General features: G+C 33.5%; 3 protein-coding genes across 7 annotated transcripts; all 3 read left to right on the top strand.

The window, feature by feature from the left end:
• Positions 1 to 1,230: 1,230 nt before the first annotated feature.
• On the top strand, positions 1,231 to 4,775 carry LOC8260928 (protein DETOXIFICATION 33). Its single transcript, XM_002510283.4, has 9 exons — positions 1,231 to 1,654; positions 2,136 to 2,331; positions 2,609 to 2,954; positions 3,043 to 3,129; positions 3,338 to 3,394; positions 3,605 to 3,843; positions 3,938 to 4,056; positions 4,169 to 4,255; positions 4,331 to 4,775. Exons 1-9 carry the CDS (start codon positions 1,391 to 1,393, stop codon positions 4,385 to 4,387), a joined length of 1,452 nt encoding a protein of 483 aa, XP_002510329.1. The 5' UTR covers positions 1,231 to 1,390; the 3' UTR covers positions 4,388 to 4,775.
• A 942-nt stretch (positions 4,776 to 5,717) lies between these two features.
• Positions 5,718 to 8,187, top strand: LOC8260927 (30S ribosomal protein S9, chloroplastic). Its single transcript, XM_002510282.4, has 2 exons — positions 5,718 to 6,158; positions 7,760 to 8,187. The coding sequence occupies exons 1-2, from the start codon at positions 5,844 to 5,846 to the stop codon at positions 8,045 to 8,047; spliced, it is 603 nt and encodes a 200-aa protein (XP_002510328.1). The 5' UTR covers positions 5,718 to 5,843; the 3' UTR covers positions 8,048 to 8,187.
• Positions 8,188 to 9,514: 1,327 nt separating this feature from the next.
• LOC8260926 (probable E3 ubiquitin-protein ligase ARI2) lies at positions 9,515 to 14,200 on the top strand. Of its 5 annotated transcripts, XM_015721134.3 has the most exons (8): positions 9,515 to 9,943; positions 10,351 to 10,383; positions 10,503 to 10,785; positions 11,302 to 11,782; positions 12,536 to 12,679; positions 12,821 to 13,084; positions 13,373 to 13,514; positions 13,655 to 14,200. In XM_015721134.3, exons 1-7 carry the CDS (start codon positions 9,761 to 9,763, stop codon positions 13,473 to 13,475), a joined length of 1,491 nt encoding a protein of 496 aa, XP_015576620.1. In that variant the 5' UTR covers positions 9,515 to 9,760; the 3' UTR covers positions 13,476 to 13,514; positions 13,655 to 14,200. The 5 variants fall into 5 exon arrangements, with proteins under 5 accessions (XP_015576620.1, XP_048227040.1, XP_015576613.1 ...); XM_048371083.1 differs by having other exon boundaries at positions 9,520 to 9,943; positions 12,536 to 13,084; positions 13,644 to 14,200; XM_015721127.3 differs by having other exon boundaries at positions 9,521 to 9,943; positions 12,536 to 13,084; positions 13,607 to 14,200.
• The last annotated feature ends 7,548 nt before the right edge of the window (positions 14,201 to 21,748 follow it).

Below are 21,748 nucleotides of genomic sequence, written 5' to 3' on the forward strand. Positions count from 1 at the left end.
GAAAAAGGAAACACAGTACAGAAGAGACAAAACGGCAATGCGTATTGCACCGTGTAACCATGCCCCGCCTAATTGTTAGATTTAGCACATCATTTACCTTAACCGCGCCTCTACATTTTCTTCTTTTTTTCATCCCCCTTCAGAATAAGGTAAACTTAACTTTTTAATCCCTCGTCAGAATAATGTAGACTTTATTCATTAAAAGCCTGTAACATTTTTCATCCCTCTTCAGAATAAAGTAAACTTTTTTCATCCCTCTTCAGCATAAGGTAAATTCGGTAAAAGCAGGTAAATAATTATACAAGACTACAAAAATATAAATTTGAAATAAACAAATGGACAAAATCTTATAGTTTATACTTGCTTGACTTTGTTAGCTTATAGTCTCAAACCAAAATATTAAAATTATATTTTTTATTCTAGTTAATTAAATTAAACAAGAAAATATTAATAAAAAATCAATAGCACAAATTTCTTATATTCATTGAAGATCTCATGATAGTATGAATTATACAATAAAAAGAAGTAATATTTTTATCATTGATCATAAAAGTGACCCTAAAAAATTTTAGGCTTTCCTAATTTTTACAAGTAAGACTATAAGAACACCAATAATATCACTTATTTCACAATTCTAATTCAAGACTAAAATTAACTTAGAATTTTTAAAGAATATGCAAGAGCGACACAACATCCGGCACTGACCATATAACGAAGCTAGCCTTTAATTTTTATTGATATTTGATCCGATAATGGAGAAATCATGGTACATTATTTAAAACTTCGCATTTTATTTTTGTAAGAATATTTATAATTCAGATTTACATATTACCGTTAGTCAAATGGTAACTTAAATCTCATTCTTGATTCTACTGTTACTTAATCTTGTAGAGAAAGAGAAGAAAAATTTGACGGAATAAGTTCAGATAATTTTTATTTTATATAACTAAATGATGAGTTCTGTTGCTGTACCAATTTGGGTAATTTTAGACCAATGGTATTTTTTACAGGTGGGAATTGTCGGGCATTGAATATCCAAACATAATATCTTCAGAGTTCGTGTTTAATATAATAAAATAATATGTTGTGATATTTGAGAGGGGCGGGTGACTTGCAGTTCCGAAGTTGACAAGGGAAGGGAGTTTAGAACCAGAATTTCAAAGTTATCAAGGGTGGTCGTTGGAATATTTAATTGGTTTCATGTGTTACGTTATGTGCAAGTATAACAACCTTTCAAAGAGAGAGCACTTATTAGCTAGTCTTACACCCACCTGGTTAGCCAAGAAATACAGATCTTCGCTAAGCTTGCGCATATCTTATATACTATATTCACAACCGTATCCTTTTATTCTTAGGGCAGTAAACTGACCACATAGCCAAGCAAAAAGCCATGGCAGTCGATACTCCACTTCTCCACGATCATACCAGTGGCAATGGTCATCTCGACGAGGAGAAGCCTGTTAGCGTCCTTAAAGAATTTTCGGATGAGTCAAAGAGGCTCTGGAAACTTGCAGGGCCAGCTATTTTCACTTCCATTTGCCAGTACTCACTCGGTGCACTCACTCAGACCTTTGCTGGTCTTGTGGGTGAGGTTGATCTTGCTGCTGTCTCTGTTGAGAACTCTGTTATTGCTGGTCTCGCCTTCGGAGTCATGGTGAGTTCTTCTTCTTCTTCTTCTTCTTCTTTGTCTTGTGCTTTTTCCCTCTATTTTCTGCTTTCAGGGTTCAAAATCATGACCTCGTAACTCTTAACACGAGTGAGCTAAAGCTCATTACTATTGAAGACAAAACTTTATCTGTCATTATTAGTAATTAGTTTAATTAAGTCTTTCTAATCGTATAAATTCCCGAAACGTGACCAAAATTGCCTTATATGGGCAGCTTTACCTATTATAGTTTCTAAAAAGTAAGAAATTCAAATTGTAATCGGGTTAGTAGGCCAGTTGCGGAGTCTATATTAAGCAAGGAAAGCTTACTCTGACAAGTGAAAAACCCATTTTGAACTTGGTTGAATATACAAGTTTTGAATCTTTTCTTAGTAATCAATAATTAAGTCCAATAAAGGCATGCGCTTTTCCAGAGAAAGGACACTTAATCAGAATGATGTTTGACTAATCTTTTATCTGTTGAGTGCAGTTGGGAATGGGGAGTGCATTAGAGACACTATGTGGGCAAGCATACGGTGCAGGGCAGCTCAGAATGTTGGGTGTGTACATGCAGAGATCATGGGTCATTTTGTTGACAACTGCTTGCTTATTGGTTCCGATTTATGTCTGGTCTCCTCCCATCCTAGAGCTTATTGGAGAGACTACTCAGATATCTGAAGCTGCAGGTTAGTTTTTTGTCAAGAAAAGATGCCCATTTGTTGTTTAGCTATTTACATCTCTTGTAGACTTTGTCATGGTACAAGCTAATTTGGCAAAGAGTTGGTATCATGGGCTCTCATCATAAGCATCTCCAGTTCAGGAAAAGAAACAAAATTCAAAATTGATTCACTAAAAATAATTTAGCTCATTTAGGAATATGAGAAGCACTAGGAAAGTACAGAATTAATATATTATATACAAAATCAGATTGCTTACTCTTGAATGTTATTGCATTTTGTACAGGAAAATTTGCTATATGGATGCTCCCGCAATTATTCGCTTATGCGGTGAATTTTCCCATACAAAAATTCTTGCAATCACAGAGCAAAGTGTATGTGATGGCGTGGATATCAGCTGCGGTGCTAGTGTTGCATGCAATTTTCAGCTGGTTGCTAATACTAAAGCTTGGATGGGGCTTAACTGGCGCAGCAATCACTCTCAACACTTCATGGTGGATTATAGTTATTGCACAATTGTTGTACATTTTCATTACCAAGTCTGATGGTGCTTGGAGTGGCTTCACATGGCTTGCATTTGCTGACTTGGGGGGTTTTGTCAAGCTTTCTTTGGCATCTGCTGTTATGTTATGGTAATTTCTTCGACTGTCACCTTTAGCTGTGTATCACGTAATCAGGAACGACTTAATGCTGATATTATTGAGCTAAAATGAATTGCAGCTTGGAGTTTTGGTACTTGATGATCCTTGTAGTGATAACTGGTCGTTTGCCTAATCCCCTGATACCAGTTGATGCCATTTCTATCTGGTAAAGATTCAATCATTCACCTTTCTTATCCATTACATACAAGATTATTGTCTTTGTTACATACTGCGGATTTGCAATGGATTTTCTATAAATTGGCAGGAGTGCTTTTTTGATTTGTTTTTCATCTTGGAATTCTAAGCGAGTATCCTTAATTAGCTGTACATGCAGAGAACATTTCTTTAGTTAATTTGTTTCTTCGGATTCGCAGCATGAACTTGCAAGGATGGGATGCGATGATTGCTCTAGGATTCAATGCTGCCATAAGGTGATGCATCTCTGTCTCCTTGTTCTTCTATTCCAGTACTTAATATTGATCTTTTAAATGGAATTATTATATCCTTTCTTGCCCGCCTAGAGAAATCAGGAAACAAAAAATCCCATGTAGTTTTCATCTACCAGGTTTTCAGATTATTCTCCTTTGTAACTATCAGTGAGAAAATTGTGATTAACTTGTGCTTGCTTGTTATCGTGACAGTGTGAGAGTATCAAATGAACTTGGAGCTGGTAATTCACGGCGTGCAAAATATTCAGTGAAAGTGGTTTCAGTGACTTCCATCTCGATTGGAGTTGTTTGCATGGCCTTGGTTTTCGCAACAAGAGACTATTTCCCTTACCTCTTCACTACCAGTGATGCTGTTGCTAAAGAAACTACCAAACTTGCTGTCTTGCTTGGAATCACCGTACTTCTAAACAGCCTTCAGCCTGTCTTATCTGGTACGCCCTAAAAGGACTTCAAAGTCTTCCATACATGACCGAACCTTTTTTTCTGTCTATGTTAAATATTTTTTCTCTACTGCTTTTCCTCAAGGTGTTGCTGTTGGAGCCGGATGGCAATCTCTTGTAGCATACATCAATATTGGTTGTTACTATGTAGTTGGATTACCGGCTGGTATACTCCTGGGATTCACATTTGGTTTCGGGGCAATGGTAAAGTACCAGAACCTGTCTGTAATTAGTTTCGATTAGCTATCTTCTTAGAAATTTGAATAATATGTTAGCTATTTCCCTTCTAATGAGCACATCAATCTGTATCTTGCAGGGTGTTTGGTCAGGGATGATTGGAGGAATTTGTTTGCAGACCATTATCTTGATTATAGTCACTTCAATAACTAACTGGAACAAAGAAGTTAGTACTATTACAACTCTTTCTGCATTTGTCATTCCTTGTGAAATTGTCGACTAAATTCTATTGGATTTGCAGGCTGAAGAAGCTGAGAGCCGAGTTAAGAAATGGGGAGGAGCAGCTGCAGAGCATTAATCTGAAAAGAAGTTGCTAGTTCGTTAAAGGGTGTGACAAGAAATTGTTGCTTATGCAGAAACAATGACAGCAAAACACATCATGGGCTGAGACAGATGAAGAAAGTTTTTCAATGCGAGGAGTTTGATTTTGATTAGGCTATAGCAACCACAGTAATTTCTTATTTTAGTTTGAACCAAACTCAGAATCTTGATGTGGCAAGAAGTGATTGACCTCTGATTAAGTGAAGTAGCTGCTGGTGTCTGTCACCTTGAGCTGAAGTAATATCTGTAACTTGTTGATTGAGTAAGGGTGACACATCGATTTTTGTTGCATTCAGGATTTTTCTTCTTTCGGTACTCATTTGAATATTACTTTCAAAATAAAAGGGTTCAATGTCAATTCCAAATGCTGCAAGAACCGCTAAGATAATGGGGCTATTGAATATAATATTTTTGTTGAACAATACCTAAAAAGCTCCTTCAAAGAAAGAAAAAAAAAAAGCCAATACCTAAAAATCTATGGACTTTCATTTACTCCTTGTGTGTATATATATGGGGCTGTATAATAATACATTGCTCCCAAACAGCAAGGCTTAAAAAATGGATGGAAAATGAACGAGAATAGCAAATCATACTAGAATATCATGATCGTTTATAATTATACTAAATTTTTATATATAGAGCCTAAAAATAAAAGGTCATATATATATATATATAATATAATATTTTTATTTATAAAATAAATAAATAAAACATTTAAACAACTCTTGTTTATTAAAAATAAAACAAAATTTTACCTGCTATGTGTTTTGGAATTATTATATTTTTGGTGAAAGAGATATTATAAATATAGATATTTTAGTTAAAAGATAATTTTGATAAAACTTGCAAATTTTATAAAATTCCTCCTTAAGTGTACTTGAGTGCAATACATACTCAAAAGTAGAAAATGTGAATATGAAAACGCTATATATATATGTAAAACAGAGAAAGTGTTCAATTATATATATATATATATATATATATAAGTAATTATTATTTATCTTATGTGTTACTTTCTAATATTTAAAAAATAATTTTTTTATTTTATAATTTTATACTAAATATAATTTATATCAAGATTTTCATTAGAAAATCATTAATTAAGTTTAGTTTTAAAAAATAATTTTGTATGCTGCACAGAAGTTTAAAGAGCAAATAATATATAACAAAATTTAATCATCGGTTATTTAATTAATGAGTTTGTAGAATAAAATTAATATTTATTTATTTTTTATATTATTGTAGTTCATTTTTAATATTTAAAAAATAGAAGTTGTTGGAAGTTGCTAAAAAGCCTCGCATTTATGCAGTCATTCAAGCAAAGTATTGTCAACAATTGGCGAAACGTTATCCTCTTGTAGCTTCCTTTCTTTCACTCAGTGAAGCTTTATAGCTCAAGAATTGAGCTGAGAATTAAAATTGAAAAAGAAAAAATGTCAATCTCAATCTCCTCTCTGACCTCCTCCTTATCTTCACTTTCATTCTCTTCGCAAATTAGTCAAAAACCAAACACTCTCTCATTTTCCAAATCTCTTTCTCTGTGCAACTCTAAACCGTCTCCCCTTCGTGTCTCCGCCACCGTGGCAGAACCCCAGACGGCGGACCTGAAAAAATTAGTAAAATCTAGGCTTCCCGGAGGTTTCGCTGCCCAACCTATTTTCGGCACCGGCCGTCGTAAATGCGCCATTGCTCGTGTCGTTCTTCAAGAAGGCACTGGCAAAGTTATTATCAATTACCGCGATGCCAAGGTTCATCCTCTCTCTTTTTCCTGTTCTTAAGGTTATATATCTCCCTTATTTTAAATTGAGATTTAATTGAGTTCTATCTGAAGAAATGAATTGAATTGAATTCTTGCACACGATATTTTCCTCTAAGGAAGCCTAAGCTATTGAGTTGTTTCGAAATTTGCAAAAAATGCAAATTTTCAAAATGAATTGGAAAAGCTATGTTCTTCCATACATGTTGTGGTTTAGGTTGCATACAGAGACAGCATAGGTTTTGATCGCGAAAACATAAGTTTTGATTTCTCCAAAGAAAAAGGATGTCTTTATAATGTAATGAGTATCTCAAATTGGTTTATGCCTAAATGGCAAATCTGATAATTGTTAGATTTAAAGTTTTAATCATGGGTTTGAGAGTGGAGGTACTGAAAGGTGGACTCAGATGATGAAGAATGTCTCTTTGCAGTGGATTATACTTTTATATAGACTGTAAAAGCATTCTTCATCCCTCTCTTTCTGTTTAACCCATGTGTCTGTATAGCATACCTAACTTAAACGAAAGCAGATTCTTTGGGTTGCATGCTTATTCGAGTGCCTAATGTGAGCTTTTGCAAGGAGGTATCTGTGTGTTTATAGTGTTAAAAGATAATGAACTGAGGCCTTTTTACCACGTGTATTTTATATGATAATAATTCAAGAAGAAGTTGCTATAGCCAGAGAGTGCTATGGTAGTGTTTACCTGTACAGTTTGATGTTTCCATATATGTGTGTTTCTCGTCTCTGTATGCTTGTATATTTGGTTCTTCTTAAGAACAAGAAAATGGAATGCTTGCTCAGCTTTTCAATTCTTATTTGGTAAAGTGCTGGTAAAACTATGTCTTTGTAAGTAAAGATTAGCTCTTTACCTATCTATTCATCTGAATGTGTTTTAAGTAATTTTCACTTCCATGCTGTAAATTACCTGAAAAGATAAAAGCATTATGTTATTTGTGATGTTTGAATTTATTGCTTTGCTGGTGACTCAGTCAACCCTTGTATTCATTTTGGCATGCTATACATGCATTTGTTTTCAAACATGCTAGAAGAGAGAGGGGAAATAAAATGACTTATTTTACTGTTAGTTTTTTAGTTACTAAATAGTTATTTACCCCAATCGTGTTCAAATGACTTTTCCTTGTTCGTGTCAACTTCTTTGTGTATTACTTTTCTGAGAGAACCAGCGGGGAGATCAGACTCCATCTTATATCAGGGTGTAGAAAATTCGACTTCTCCAGCTGATCCAGTGCATGGAATAACAAACTTGAGTCGTGTTGATTGTCTTTCCTATGGTTTTGGTTTCTTCCTCTGTGCTCCCAAATAATGAGTCCATTCTACAGCCATATACCTTCCATGTAAAAAAGAGTGACCTCTTATTATTTACGGTTTGCACTGATTCACTTGGGGATTGGGAAAAATCATTTTAGGCTACCTTTAGAATTTAGATGAATATGCTAGTGCAACTCTCAGGGATATCTTTTGGGGCATAATTATGTCCCAATTGACTTCTATGACTATGGAACTAGAAGTCATCTTTCTTTTGCTCTCTCTCTCTCTCTCTCCATGTTAGTGGGTTTTCTAATGCTGTGCAGGAATATCTTCAAGGTAATCCGTTATGGCTTCAATATGTGAAAGTGCCATTGGTTACTCTGGGATATGAGAATAGCTATGATGTATTTGTCAAAGCTCATGGGGGTGGCCTCTCAGGTCAAGCACAGGCAATCTCGCTCGGTGTTGCTCGGGCGTTGCTAAAGGTGAGTGATAGCCATAGACCCCCTTTGAAAAAGGAAGGGCTTCTGACCAGAGACTCGAGGGTAGTTGAAAGGAAGAAGGTTGGTCTCAAGAAAGCTCGCAAGGCCCCACAGTTCTCCAAACGTTGAAGTTGGATTTGTTGTGGTACCTTAATTTCCAGCTTTCATATACATTTTTGTCTGTATTTAAAAGCAAGGCCCCCCTGTGATATCATATTTTTCAAAGCAAAGCAGGAATTCCATTCTATAGAAAGGTTGAACTTGTCTTATTTTGCTGTCCATATGCTTTTTAATGAATGATTGCTATTACAGAAGGGTCACACCAGTATATGATTAGGTTTAGAGTTAAGTCGAAGCTTTTGCAGGCCCTCTAGTATGAACTTTAACTTAATCTTAAACTCAAAATGTTTGGCTTCCAATTAGCTCGAGATAAGTTGAATTCCATAAAGAACTTGAGCTTAAGTGTAATGCTATGCTAGCTGAGCTCCCCAAGACCTCTTAAGGGTATCTTATCCTATAAATTAAAGTTAAATCCTATTCCTCCTGTTCACTTGCAAAAAAATAATAAAAATTTCAACTTATGTAGTTTTAAGGGAAAAGTTTGATAAGGAAAAAAAGAAGAAAAAAAAAAGCCCTATATGCATTTTGCAATTTCCCCTATAATAACATAACATTAGGTACATCCATCATTCTTATCAATCTAACGTAACATCTTACGTTCAAATATTTACATGACATTATCATATAAATTGTGAAGATACAATAAAATATTAAGGATAAAAAATATTTAAATACTTATGTAAAAAAATTGTTTATAATATTTATAACAAATAACTACATTATACTGTAAAGGATCATGAACAAGTACACACATACTGGCTCAATAATTTTTGGAAAAATTATTTAGAATACTGAAAGCTTGCTCCCTTTTCTTTTTCTTTTGGCTTTGCCTTGGAATCGAATTGAGAAAAAAGGAAATAAGGAATACTAATCAATTATTAATATGTATATAATTGTAATTTTAAGTGAAAGCGGGAAGTAGAAAACACAAGACGTGTACGCAATATGGAAATTGCTAACGTTGGCTTTCCATTTTACCAGTGGTTTAGAGCCACGTAATTGTATTTAAATGCAATCAAGCAAGTGCTGTGCTGCAGCCCATCCCTGTCAAATTAATGCACTTTAATAATCAGTGCAAAATTTAGAAACATTTCTTATGTTTTGGCCGTCATTTAGAAAAATCCCTATTCGTTTATTGCAGAGTCTCACTCATTGGATAAATATATGATATGATATACCTGTGAATTCCAAAGTTTTATCTTTTCTATTTGTTTAAGTTTACTCTACTAATCAATGTTCATTAGGTTCTTAATACTATTTAAATATAAGTTAGATTAATGATTATTATTCTTTTATCAAATCATATAAATATATTGAAATCTATTTATGTGTCAACTAAAATTAGATTCTACATTTTTCGAGATGATTTTAAACGCAAAATATAGATTGAATGTGATTGACAATTAAAAGGAAGAATCCCTAATGATTACAGTAACATTAGTTATTGCCTTTTTATTATTTTCGACAGAAATATGAAAATAAAGAGTGTATATATATATACTGATCCGCATGCATTATCAAGCGTATAAAACAATCCAGCTGCGCCATGACTCTTGAGGTTCGCCCTTTCTCAGTCTCTTGTTGTACTTTCTGATGGAACCCCGAATTAAACCTCAAATTTACAACCTTACTTTCACGCGATCTTCCTTAGTAGAGAGAGAACAAGAAACCTAATAGAAAAATGTCAGGACCCTCTTTATTCTTTCCTTACACCAAAACTTGATGATCTCTGTTTATTTCTTCGCGCTCCTTTTATATGTAAATAGTGATTATAAGATGGGGGATTATATCAGCAGTGACGATGATTATTATCAAGATTATGATGATGATAACTATGGTGATTCTATTGACGGCTTACAATCTGACAGCGAGATAGTCGCAGTTAACACTAGTCCTTCTTCTAAGGTCTAAACTACTTTTAGTTTCATAATCCTTTTTCTTCTTCTTCTTTAATTTTTATTTTTTCGGTATGTGTGATTCGGGAATTTGGGCCTTTGTTGTTTTTCTTCTTAGAGAGTTTTTTTTTTTTTTTAATTAATTCAAAATATCAAATTGTACTGTGTCAATGTTTTGTAATTGGTTGTTTTCTTGCAATTTTTCTCGGCAATCAAACGCTACTTTTGAGGACTGATTGCTGTTAACTATTGAAATCTCAATTTTGACAATGTAATAGGCGTGGTATACGATTTCTTTTAGAAAATTTGAACTGTCGTTATATCTATTTGAACTCTTGTTGTATTAAATTTTGTGCAGAACTAAGGGAATAAAAATAAAAACTTTATAAATTTTGTTTCCTCTTTCTCTGTTTGCAGATAATCACCAGAGAATCTCTCTTGGCTGCACAGGTGAAGTTTCTATCTACTGTTACTAGATGTATAAGTTAATAATTAAATGATGCTTCATGTCTTAACAGTAATGATGCTTTTCTTAACAAGAGGGAAATTGTGGGTGTTAAATATTTCAGAGAGAGGATATTTGTAGAGTAATGGACCTTTTGTCGCTGAAGGAGTACCAGGCACGGAGCTTACTTATTTATCATCGTTGGGATGTTGATAGGGTGCTTCAGTTGTTCATAGAAAATGGGAAAGATAAATTGTATGCTGAAGCTGGTGTTACAATCATAGACCATAATGATGACTTTTTTTTGTCCCAATTTTCATCTGTGGTTGAGTGCACTATTTGCTTCGACGATGTATCTGCTAGTGAGGTGACTGCCATGGACTGTGGTCACTTCTTTTGCAACATTTGTAAGTTCACCACTAGATTTTATAAGCTTCAAAGTCCTCATACTTTCGTTTTTAGCCAAAGCAACATCAGATTGTCTATATAACAAAATTTACTTTAAAGAAAAGTCCCGCCTTCATCACTTTTAAACTGAACCATAAATTTGGTATTTTCATACTTTGGTACTTGTATTTGGTGTTTCTATTGATTGTATTTTATCCTGAGTTACTTTTTCTGCAAAAAACCACTTTAAAAATATTAGTCTTACCTATACTACTTTGGTTATTCTTGTTAATTTATCCTGAGTTACTTTTTCTGCAAAAATCAGTAGCAAATGTTGACAAATATATTAATCTCATCTAGCTTTGATTCTCAATTCTGAATATTTGAAGTCTAGAACCCCCCACAGGCTTTGCTGTCAATCAGAAGCTTACCATCTTTCATGTGCTATAAAATGCAAATATATTTTATTTATCTTTCTGACCCCTGACAGAGATGTTCTTTTTTGTTTTATTTTGTTTTGAAATCTTTCTGTTTAGGTTGGACTCAACACTTTATTGTGAAGATAAATGAGGGCCAGAGCAGACGCGTTAGGTGCATGGAACCTAAGTGCAATGCTGTATGTGATGATGCAAAAATTAGACGATTAGTATATGCAAACAATCCTATTCTTGCAGAAAAGTTTGATCGTTTTCTTTCTGAGTCATATATTGAGGACAATAAAAAAGTTAAATGGTGTCCCAGTGTTCCCCATTGCGGAAATGCAATACGAGTCGAGGATGATGAACCTTGTGAGGTTGAATGTGCATGTGGCAAACAGTTTTGCTTTAGTTGCTTGTCTGATATACACTCACCTTGTTCTTGTATAATGTGGGAACTTTGGTCCAAGAAATGCCGGGATGATTCAGCGACAGTCAATTGGATCACAGTCCATGCAAAGCCTTGCCCAAAATGCCACAAATCAATAGAAAAGAGTGGGGGATGCAACCTAGTCAGCTGTGTTTGTGGACAAGCATTTTGGTGAGAGTTGTTCATGTGTCTCCTGCTCCTGCCTTATTCTAATGTTCAGTTAATTACTTTTCATCTTCTCCTTCTTTAGATTTTGGGTGGTGTTACCATTGCCAATATTTATTTGCAGATTGCTAAACTCTGTAGGTGTTCTCTTGCCATCTCTTGCCATTTGTCCTTTTGCCTCAAAACCAATGGGAATCAAACCCAAAAGGTTTAGACCTCTTACTGGAAATTCCAAACTTTATTGCCAGGGTATCCCCTGGCACACTTGTTGCTTGTTTGAAACTATAAACTCTGGCTTTCAGCTTATCGTGGATCTGCTATCTACTCAACTACTTTTTATGTTTGTGATGGCTACATTGTTCAAATTTTACCCTTTTCTTTTTATCAATTTTCTTCTCTTTTTAGGGTATGCACATATAAAGTACAACTTTTTACTCTTCTTTGGTCTCTGTTCTGATTTGTTTTTGGGGTGGACTGCAAGGGCTGGATTTACCTATAAATACTGTATGCAGTAATATGACCTTAATGGGAATATCCTTTCTTATTTGATGATAAGTTTGAGCACTTTGATAATCCCATGTTGTTGCTTTAGTAGATATTGAGAATGACTCATTAATATTGACTAGATTAGCCATCTTGTTATGCAGGCATTTACACTAGGCCCTCAGTTCTTCAGTACTAATTTTAGTTGTTGATGTAATTATCACTTTTGAGTTACTTTAATTACCATGTTATCCATCTCTTGCCTTGTTTATGCAGTTGGCTATGTGGTAGTGCCACTGGAAGAGATCATACTTGGACAACTATAGCTAACCACAGCTGTGGTCGATATAAAGAAGACCGTGTCAAGAAAACTGAGCTTGCAAAGCGGTATCTTGACCGATATATTCACTACCATAACAGGTACCAGGCACATTTAGAGTCTTTGAAGCTTGAATCTAAACTTAAGGAAATCATAGAGGAAAAGATTGCCATATTGGAACAGAGGGAATCAAAATCCAAAGATTTCAGTTGGATAATGAATGGACTGTGCATACTTTTCAGATCAAGGCAAATTCTTTCAGTTACTTATGCATTTGCTTATTACATGTTTGGTGATGAGTTCCACAATAATGAGATGACAGACAAGGAAAAGGAAATTAAGAAGAATTTGTTTGAGAACCAACAGCAGCAGTTTGAGGGAAATATTGAGAAGCTCTCCTTGTTTCTAGATGAGCAGTTTGACAAGTATGAAGAGGATGAAATAGTGGACTTGAGAATGCGGATAATCGCTGTTTCTGGGTCCACTGATAATCTCTGCCGAAATTTGTGAGTTCTCCCAAAACTTTAACGCTTTAAATCCATAATCACTTCAAACTGGATTGATTAAAAATCATACTGGATGCAATTCATGACTTGAATAGTTGTTAGCCCTGAAACAAAGTAACTCTTGGGATTGTACTTAAATTTGTTGGTCGAAATTTCTGATGAGAAGAATCAAAGATCAATTGCATTGATCTGATGGGGACAGAAATCTAGTAGTTCTTATTTTTATTGCATGGCGCACTCACATTAGTTACTTTAAACTTGAGTCTTGTGTGTGTTAACTGTATGCAGGTATGACCGTATTGAGAATGATTTATTGGGCTCCATAAATGGGGCATTCCATAGGATAGCTCCTTACAAGTCAAGAAATGTGCTCAGAAGTTCCTATACGTGAAGTGCCATACTATTGTGTGAAAGAACTCCCCCTTAAATGGTATGGATATCTCAAATTTTCTGTGCAACTTTTGTTGATATCTAATAAGTTATGATGGCTTACTAACAGTTGTATTTTTTCCTGTCTTTAAGATTAGCATTTATTGAATGTTTTACTGAAACTTGGAAGGTTATCTTCAGACAGAAAAACTGCTGATTCATATGTAGATACAATGATTGAGGACCTACATCCAGCTTCTAGGGGATGGTAAATGTTCATATTCAGAGAAATACGCTACAGGAACTCTTTGAGATAGCTTCATTGATTGGTCTAATAAAGGGATTCATAAGTGAGCTTTAACATGCCCAACTTAACTTCTTTCTTTTCTTTATCTAAAGTTAGATTGCTGTTGCCATAGGAATTTGCTTTCCATCTTTCCACAACCCTTCTCAAATTTCAAGGAAAATAAAACGCAGATAGAAAGAAACTTTCTTTTTATTCTTCTGATTCTGATTTCTTAGAAAGAAAATATACAATTAAGTAGCATTTTTATTGCTTATAGCTGACAGTCCTTAATGGCCTGTTTAGCAGACGTAGGTTTTTATAAGATTGAGACCTAGAAAGAATGGAGTACTATAGATTTATGTTTTGTTCTTATGAAGACTTTATTGTACATGTCCCTTCTTACATTATGTAAATAGGACATTTACATATCAAGGAAATAATTCACTTTGCTCTTGTGTTCACTGTTTTGGGAGGGCAATAGACCTGTTCATTTCTCTGTCGGGTTCATTCAAGTCTGTTCATATCTAGGCCTGAGGGCTTTTTCTTTTAAAGTTTAGCTTGTCCAGGCTTGGGCCAAATATGCTTAGGGAAGTTCGTGCCCGGAGTACTCATTAATAAATTGAAAAAAAAAAACAAAAAAAAAAAAAGAGGAAGAAGAAGAGCAAAATAAAATACTAAATTCATAGTTCAGCATTTTGATGGTACCAAGTCTGGCCTGGGCTTTTCCCGATTATATACCCAATCTTGTGAATAGACCTACCATTATAATTAATGTTTTGCTCATAAAAGAATTTTTTTTCTTTTAACAAGATGAAGAAAGAAGTTGATTTAAAGGGTTATTTTATATTCAATTTTTCTAGTCTTAATATTATATCTGGTTGATTTATTAAAAAATTTATTTTGTTTGAAAAAAAAAAGAGAGATAAAAATAAAATAGAAATAATAAAATTGAAAGATATATTATTGTTATGAAATATATTAATTTACTAATATAAAATTTATTTATTAATTTTATTTATTTTACTAAAATTTTGTTTAGTTATAATCGATATTATGTAAATTAAATTATCTAAAATTCTAAATAAATTTTTATTTTAATCAAAACATATAAATTGTACAATAGATTTCAATTAAATAAAATATTATAGAACAAATTTTTAATTTAATGATACCAAGTGACGAAATATGTTAAAAAATGAAAATGCTTTAGTTGTCAGAAGAAGAAAATTAATTGTAAAATATCAATTGCTGTTTTAAAATTTAACTATTATATTCATCAAGCACCGAAAGCTAACTATCATTGTTTGAAGCCAATTTATTTATGACTCCAGTTGTCTATTTTTTTTTTGTTAAGATGGATGGCTAAATAGAAGGGAATCAACTCAAAGCTAATATGGATTTATAGTAAAAAAGCAATAATATCCTTTACCTCTTTTGATCAGAAAAGGAAAAAAACGAAGGAATGAAATTGGTTCATCAGTTAGTGGATGTCTGCCAAAAAGAAATAGATAAATAATATAATAAATTAAAGATAGAGCAATGTACTAACATAATATTATAAAAATAATATATTAGTATAATATTTCAAAATACAAAGTGTTAAGTGTGCCTATGAAGCATATTGGCTTTTGAAGGTTGACACATCGGCTTTCGTTTCCGGGACCTTCTTTCCTAAAGGATTTTAGTTGGCAGTTCCTAGTCGTTGAAGGTCTGTATTTGTGTAGTTCATGTTCTTTTCAAGGATTGCTGGATGTTATACTCTGTTGTTGGAGAATCTACTGACATTTAACTTAGCTAATGATGCGTTTCGACATGGTGTTGGTTGTGATTTATAGATCATAGATTACTGATATTTTGAAAATTGGGCATCTTGTACCGTGAGTTTGTGGTGTTGAATTATTGGTGGTGCACCAACTATTTTATAACCTTCAGTTATTTGTGTCATCATGCACCCTTTTTGTTTTGGTAACAATGGCATGCATCTAACACTGTTTTTTTTTGTTTGTTTGTTTGTTTAAGTGTGGGTCAGTTGATTTGTTTGTATGCATGTAACTCTCTGCCTGTGTAGTCAAACATACACAGCCGGTGCCAAGCCCGGGTTAAGGAGCAGGGTTGCAATGAGGTGGTGGCACATCTTTTGTGCAGTATAGATTGTTTTTGAACTGTTTTTCTCTGAAATGTTTAATAGTTTTGTTTTAATTCTAAAATTGCTACATTTATCTCTATCATGTTATTTATTTCTGGAAAATATGTTGAATGTTCTCAACTTGTTATGGAAATTAAGAAATATTGTTTACTTGCTATTGTTACTTTGTATATCATTTTTGTAAATGAAAGCTGACTTTTTAAGAAAAATAATTAAGAATGGCGGTTGTAGTTTATTGTCTTTTACTAGCTTCAAAATTCAATTTTTATCGGAGGAAAAGGTTCCACCTCCAAATTCCTTATTTCTAAAAACAAGAGAATTTAAATTCTTTCTTCGGTCATGACGTATACTAAATACAGTTTATAAATATTATTGTCACCGGTTAAAAATGGTAATTAAAAAAAAGAAGGTTTTATTGAATAAATTGTGCAGATAGTTTCAAATTGAAACTTGATATTATTATATATTTAAAGTATTTAAATTTTCTTAATTGATTTACTTATAATTTAAGTATTTGAAAATTTTGTATAAAGATAATTCGAATATATATCAATAATTCTTAATAACGGTTATATTTCTTTACATTCCTAGATTAATATGGCCTAATTTAGTGCTCTTCTTAAACATTTATTTAGGCATGCTATGGGCCTCAAAATCTTATTCTCCTAATTACCTAATCTTCATATGGATTTTCTTTGCACAGGTACGTTCTTCAGTTTAATGACACTTTTATTATTGAGATAAATAATTAAATCTTAAAACAATACTACTATATTGATTATGTAATAATCAAATTCTAATAACAAAAAAAATAATAAATTATTATTTGTAATAATCTAAATTAAAACATCCTAATAAGAAAAAAGCCCAATGATCAAAATTAGATTCGCGGATTTTAGGATTCCTTCTCACAGCACAACGCACAAGATACACCTTTTAATTTGACCGAGTCAGACTTATTATGGGGTGTGTACCGAATTAAAGCCACACAACCTTATATTTTATAAAGATAACCGCCATCTATTCTTTTATCTTTTCATAGTATATTTATTCTTAATATTTAATATTATATCTATTTATTATTTTATTTTATAATTTCTAAAATTTTTATGTAATATATAAATATAAATAAAATTAAAAATAATATAATTTTTCTAAAATATTCTTATAAAAATTAAAATAATAATAAAATAAATTATAAAAAATAATGTATATTTCACTGCACATCAAACTTAATTGATGGTTATTCAATTAAAGTTTTGATATAAATAATAAAATTAAAATAAATTCAAAAAATAGTTAATATAATATAAAATGTAAATAATAATTATCTTTTCAAAATCCTCCTTTTTAACTTAGAAAGAAAAGTCCGATCAGGAAAATAAGAACGCGTATGGATCAAGCTAAAACAGCTGTCAACCGCCCCTGATTAGTAATACCGTGTCCACAACTAACCGCCTTTGTTATTAAAATGATCGTAGCCGTCCATGTCATCATTCAAAACTTAATCTCAGCCTTCCATCCTATCCTCGCCCTTTATAAATGCCATTCCCCTTTCATCAATCCATTGCTTCTGGCTGTATAGGTCGGCGTGTCCATGAGATCGGTAACATTGGAAATCTTCTGGGTGTAGTCTCTCTGCTCTATATATTTTTTTCTTTAAGATATAGATGCGCAGTTTATGTTATCATTATCTCAAATAAGTTTCATATACGTTGATGTCCGTGCGATTTGGTTTGATTTCGTGCAATTTTGGATATCAGATCGGGGTTTTGCATATCATACAAAATTTGATTCGATCTGATTTGGTACTTCCGTTCGTGTTTAGTTTAGGTATGCCTGTTTTTGGTTTTTGATGTGTTAGATTTAACCTAACAAGGGCTATTGGGATTCTTTCTGGTGGTAGGATTGACAGGATTACTGGAAGTCTTTCTGGTGATAGGATGATGAAGGATCTTGGTTTTGACCGTGTGAAGTTCGGGTTTCAGTGGTTTGATGGTTTGGTGATTATTTGGTCGCGTAATTTCACAGAAAACATATGATAGTGCAGAGGCAGAGATATGTTTGAATGACTTTTGAACTTGTTTCTTTAGGCATCATCTCTTGATGGATTATTTGATTTACGAATCGATAAAATAGACATATGATGACTAAGATTTTGAAGATAATGAGTTTTCTTATATCTTACTCTTGCAATTTTTGATTCAATATTCTTCTAGATCTTACACCGCAATTCAAGTATTTTTGATTCATGGTTGTGGATTTTGAGCATCGGTTGTCTGATTTCCTAGGATTCTATCAGCTTGGGGAGCAATGTGATAAGGAGCTTTGTTGTGTTCTCTGAACAGGGAGTTTGCTAGTTTCTTTTTGTGCTCGTCTGAGTTCTAGTCAACAGCATTAGTTCATAATTTCCGTAACAAAATTATAGAATTATTCAAGTTGGTTTGTTTGTATTTGTTTTCAGGCTTCAGCACTTTGAATATTTATGTGTGTATATCAGGGAGTATTCTTATTTTACCTTGAATAATGATTTTATTCATTCTTGAATGAATAAAAGTATGAAAGATTGAGATAGTTTGCCTCTTCTTTCAGGGCTCATCGTCTCTAATCGGTCTTATCAGAGAATGTTAATCATGAGGGAGTTTTTTAGCGCTATTTTCTTAATTATTGATCTTTAGCCTTTATTGTTTTTCAGAAATCTGTCAGTATTTGAACAAAAACTTATGTAGGGTTGTGGTCGTCTCTTGTTTTCAGGGTCATGCTTGATCACCTTTAGTTAACCTAATATGGTCACCACATATGGTTTGGATTACTACAATTTTCCAATTAATTTTTTTATCATGTATTTTCCACTTAATTTTTCTGTTTTCACATGATGATGCAGACTAGATTTATGGGGTTCTTTTAGATTTTAGCCTCTTTCTATTTAGTTCTATATCTAAAGAATGGGGATTAATTCTGATTGCCAGGGTCGTATCAGCTTGCGGAGAGATATTTGGCCTAAGATTGGAGAAGGGGATATGAAGCAGTATCTGGTGTAAAAGATTAATAATGGGTTTTCTTGAATCTCGTACTGGAACTTGTTATAATGTTTTACTGATGCTCTTGGATTATTATTGTTGATAATGTGATTTTACAGGATTCTTACCAATATGTGGGGAAAAGATTGCAAAATGGGTTTTTAGACCTGAATTTAGTTTATTTCTTTGCATATTTCTTAGCAGTGGTGGATTGTGAGGGTTGATTATGTGGTTTTCCAGGATCCCAACAGCTTATGGAGCAGTATATATGCTGAAATGATCTTGCCATACATTCGTAGTAGTGGTGGATTATGGTGGTTTTTGCTTGTGATTTTCTGGGATCCCAACTACTTGTTGAGCAGAATACGTGCTAAGAATAAAAAAAGAAGGGGTTTTCTAAGATCTTGTGCTACAATTTCTGTTTGTGATTTAATTGGATTTCTGATTGTGGTAGATTTTGAGAATTATTTATGTGATTTTCCAGGAGTCATCAAGCGTGTGGAGCATCATGTGTCCTAAGACTGAGAGAATTGGGTTTTCTTTGTTGATTTCTTCTTCTTATGTTTGTCTGTGTTTAGCATTAGTTTATAATATTCTTGATAGACATGTAGAATAATTTAAGTTGGTCTCATTGTATGTGTTTCCAGGGTTCAGCACATTGAACTGAATGGAATATGTGTTGATCAAGAAATAAATATCTCGAGTTGCAATAACAAAACTATGGAAGGCTTCGATCTTGTTACATCCTGTTTTCAAGGCTCCTCGACTCCAACCAATTTAATCATTGATTAAAAATCACAAGGGAGTTTTTTTGGGCAATCTGATTGATTTAATGGTTTTCTGCCCTTATTTTCAAGGTCCAAGTGAACATAACCTGTATGTGAATTGGGGTTGCGTCTCTTTTCAGGTTCCTCTTTGAATACAGTACACTGGGCCTCTGATTGTAATTTAGCTTAATTGGTCACCGGTTTGGATTACTACAGTTTTTTTTTCTTCTTTTTGGTTTAATGTTTTCCAATGATTACTACTTTTTTATACATTAAGCAATGCTTATTTTGTTTCTTTTTGTTGCATCTCTTGCAGCTCTTTTAATTGTGGATTACTTTATTTGTCTATGATATTTCCATAAATGTTGGTTGCCTCGTCCGTTTCCTGTGTTGGGATACACATGAAGACTGTTAAATGGTTTCCTGGTTACTAATTATCATTTAATTACTATATACAAGTCATGATTTTATCTCTTCGTAGTTAGTAATTACTATGGCTTCTGAGCATGGGTTGTTGTTTTCCAGGGCATCTTGATTTATCTTTGTGCACCAAAGAATCCCTGAAGAGTGTGATCAGGGAGCTTCTTTTGTCTTAGTTTCTGTTTGTTGCATGTTATTGTTTGAATCCATCATACAATACTCAAGTATTGCGGTTTTCCAGGGCATCTTGATTTATCTTTGTGCACCAACGAATCCCTGAAGAGTGTGATCAGGGAGCTTCTTTTGTCTTATTTTCTGTTTGTTGCATGTTATTGTTTGAATCCATCATACGTTACTTATAAGAGCTGCATATCATATATAACACTGTATGTGTTTTCAGGGGTCAAGTGCTTTTTATTCGAGGAACATGTTTGTTACCATCTGAGTGGGGTTTATTTTCCTCTCCTAATTCGTGAAATTATCTTCCTGCTGCCTCCTTTTCAAGGGTTGCTAGACATGGAATTCTGACAGATAATTTTATTACAGAAAGGGGGTTTTTTCTTGGCGTTAATTCGTGAAATTAACTTCCTGCTGCCTCCTTTTCAAGGGTTGCTAGACATGGAATTCTGACAGATAATTTTATTACAGAAGGGGGTTATTTCTTGGCGTTGATTAAGTTATGAACTCCTTTTGCTTTCGAATAGAAGTATCGACCATGTCTTTTTGCCTTTTGCAGGGGTCCTTTTTATTTTGAGAAAATGAGGAAGTGTTAATAGTAACTTTGACCAATCTTTTCAAGACCCGTTATGGAAAGATTTACATACATGCAGAAGACATTATGCAGCTAGTTTGGAACTAGTATTTAAGAGAATTAATCTTTAGTAACTTTATCTCTGGGATCCATTTAAGAGACTCAGAAGGGCAAGTGTTGCGTGCTAATGTTCTCCTTTCCACATCTCTGTGTCCCTGGGGTGTGCTGAAGAATAAAGGGCTTAGGATAGTGAAGGGAGTATCGAAACCAAATCCAGCTTTCTTTTATGTTTTTTTTATTGTTGTTTTGTAATCTGCCTGTGCGTTTATTTGAATCCCATTGCATTTTTATCCAGGGGTCTGATTTGTATATTTGGAGATTTACAAGGCAGTTCATCAGGGGGAGTACTCCTTACTTTTGCGTTCTCATTATTTTGGAACTTCTTTTTTTTTTTTTTTTGCATGATTAACTCTTTCAAAAATAGACTTGGTTTATTGATTAGTTGGATCAACCAACTTGTGGTTTCTACTTCTAAAGCTTGTGGAGGATTTTTTGGTTTGTTCTTCTTGACTTAACAGTAAAAATTGGGGCAAGTTTAAAGATCTCCATGGTGCCTTCTACACGCTGAGACCTGAAACTTGATTACTACTGATAAGGGAGTTGTATTGCAATATGATTTTTTAATGATCAAAATTTTTAGGTAGACAAGGATGGTATGGTTCTGTTGGTAATTAGAATTGTGGTTCTGTTTTCTTCAGGCCCTTCCTTGGAAGTATGTGCAAGGTTGATGTTGGTATGGAAGTGCTTTTGTTTCTTCATGTTGATCAATAATTTCTAACTAATTCTCCTACTCCTTTTTTTCGTTTGTATGATAGAAGTGACACTTCACATTATTTTCAGATTAA

Source organism: Ricinus communis, chromosome 2 (assembly GCF_019578655.1).
Source record: "Ricinus communis isolate WT05 ecotype wild-type chromosome 2, ASM1957865v1, whole genome shotgun sequence".
Lineage (NCBI taxonomy): Eukaryota > Viridiplantae > Streptophyta > Magnoliopsida > Malpighiales > Euphorbiaceae > Ricinus > Ricinus communis.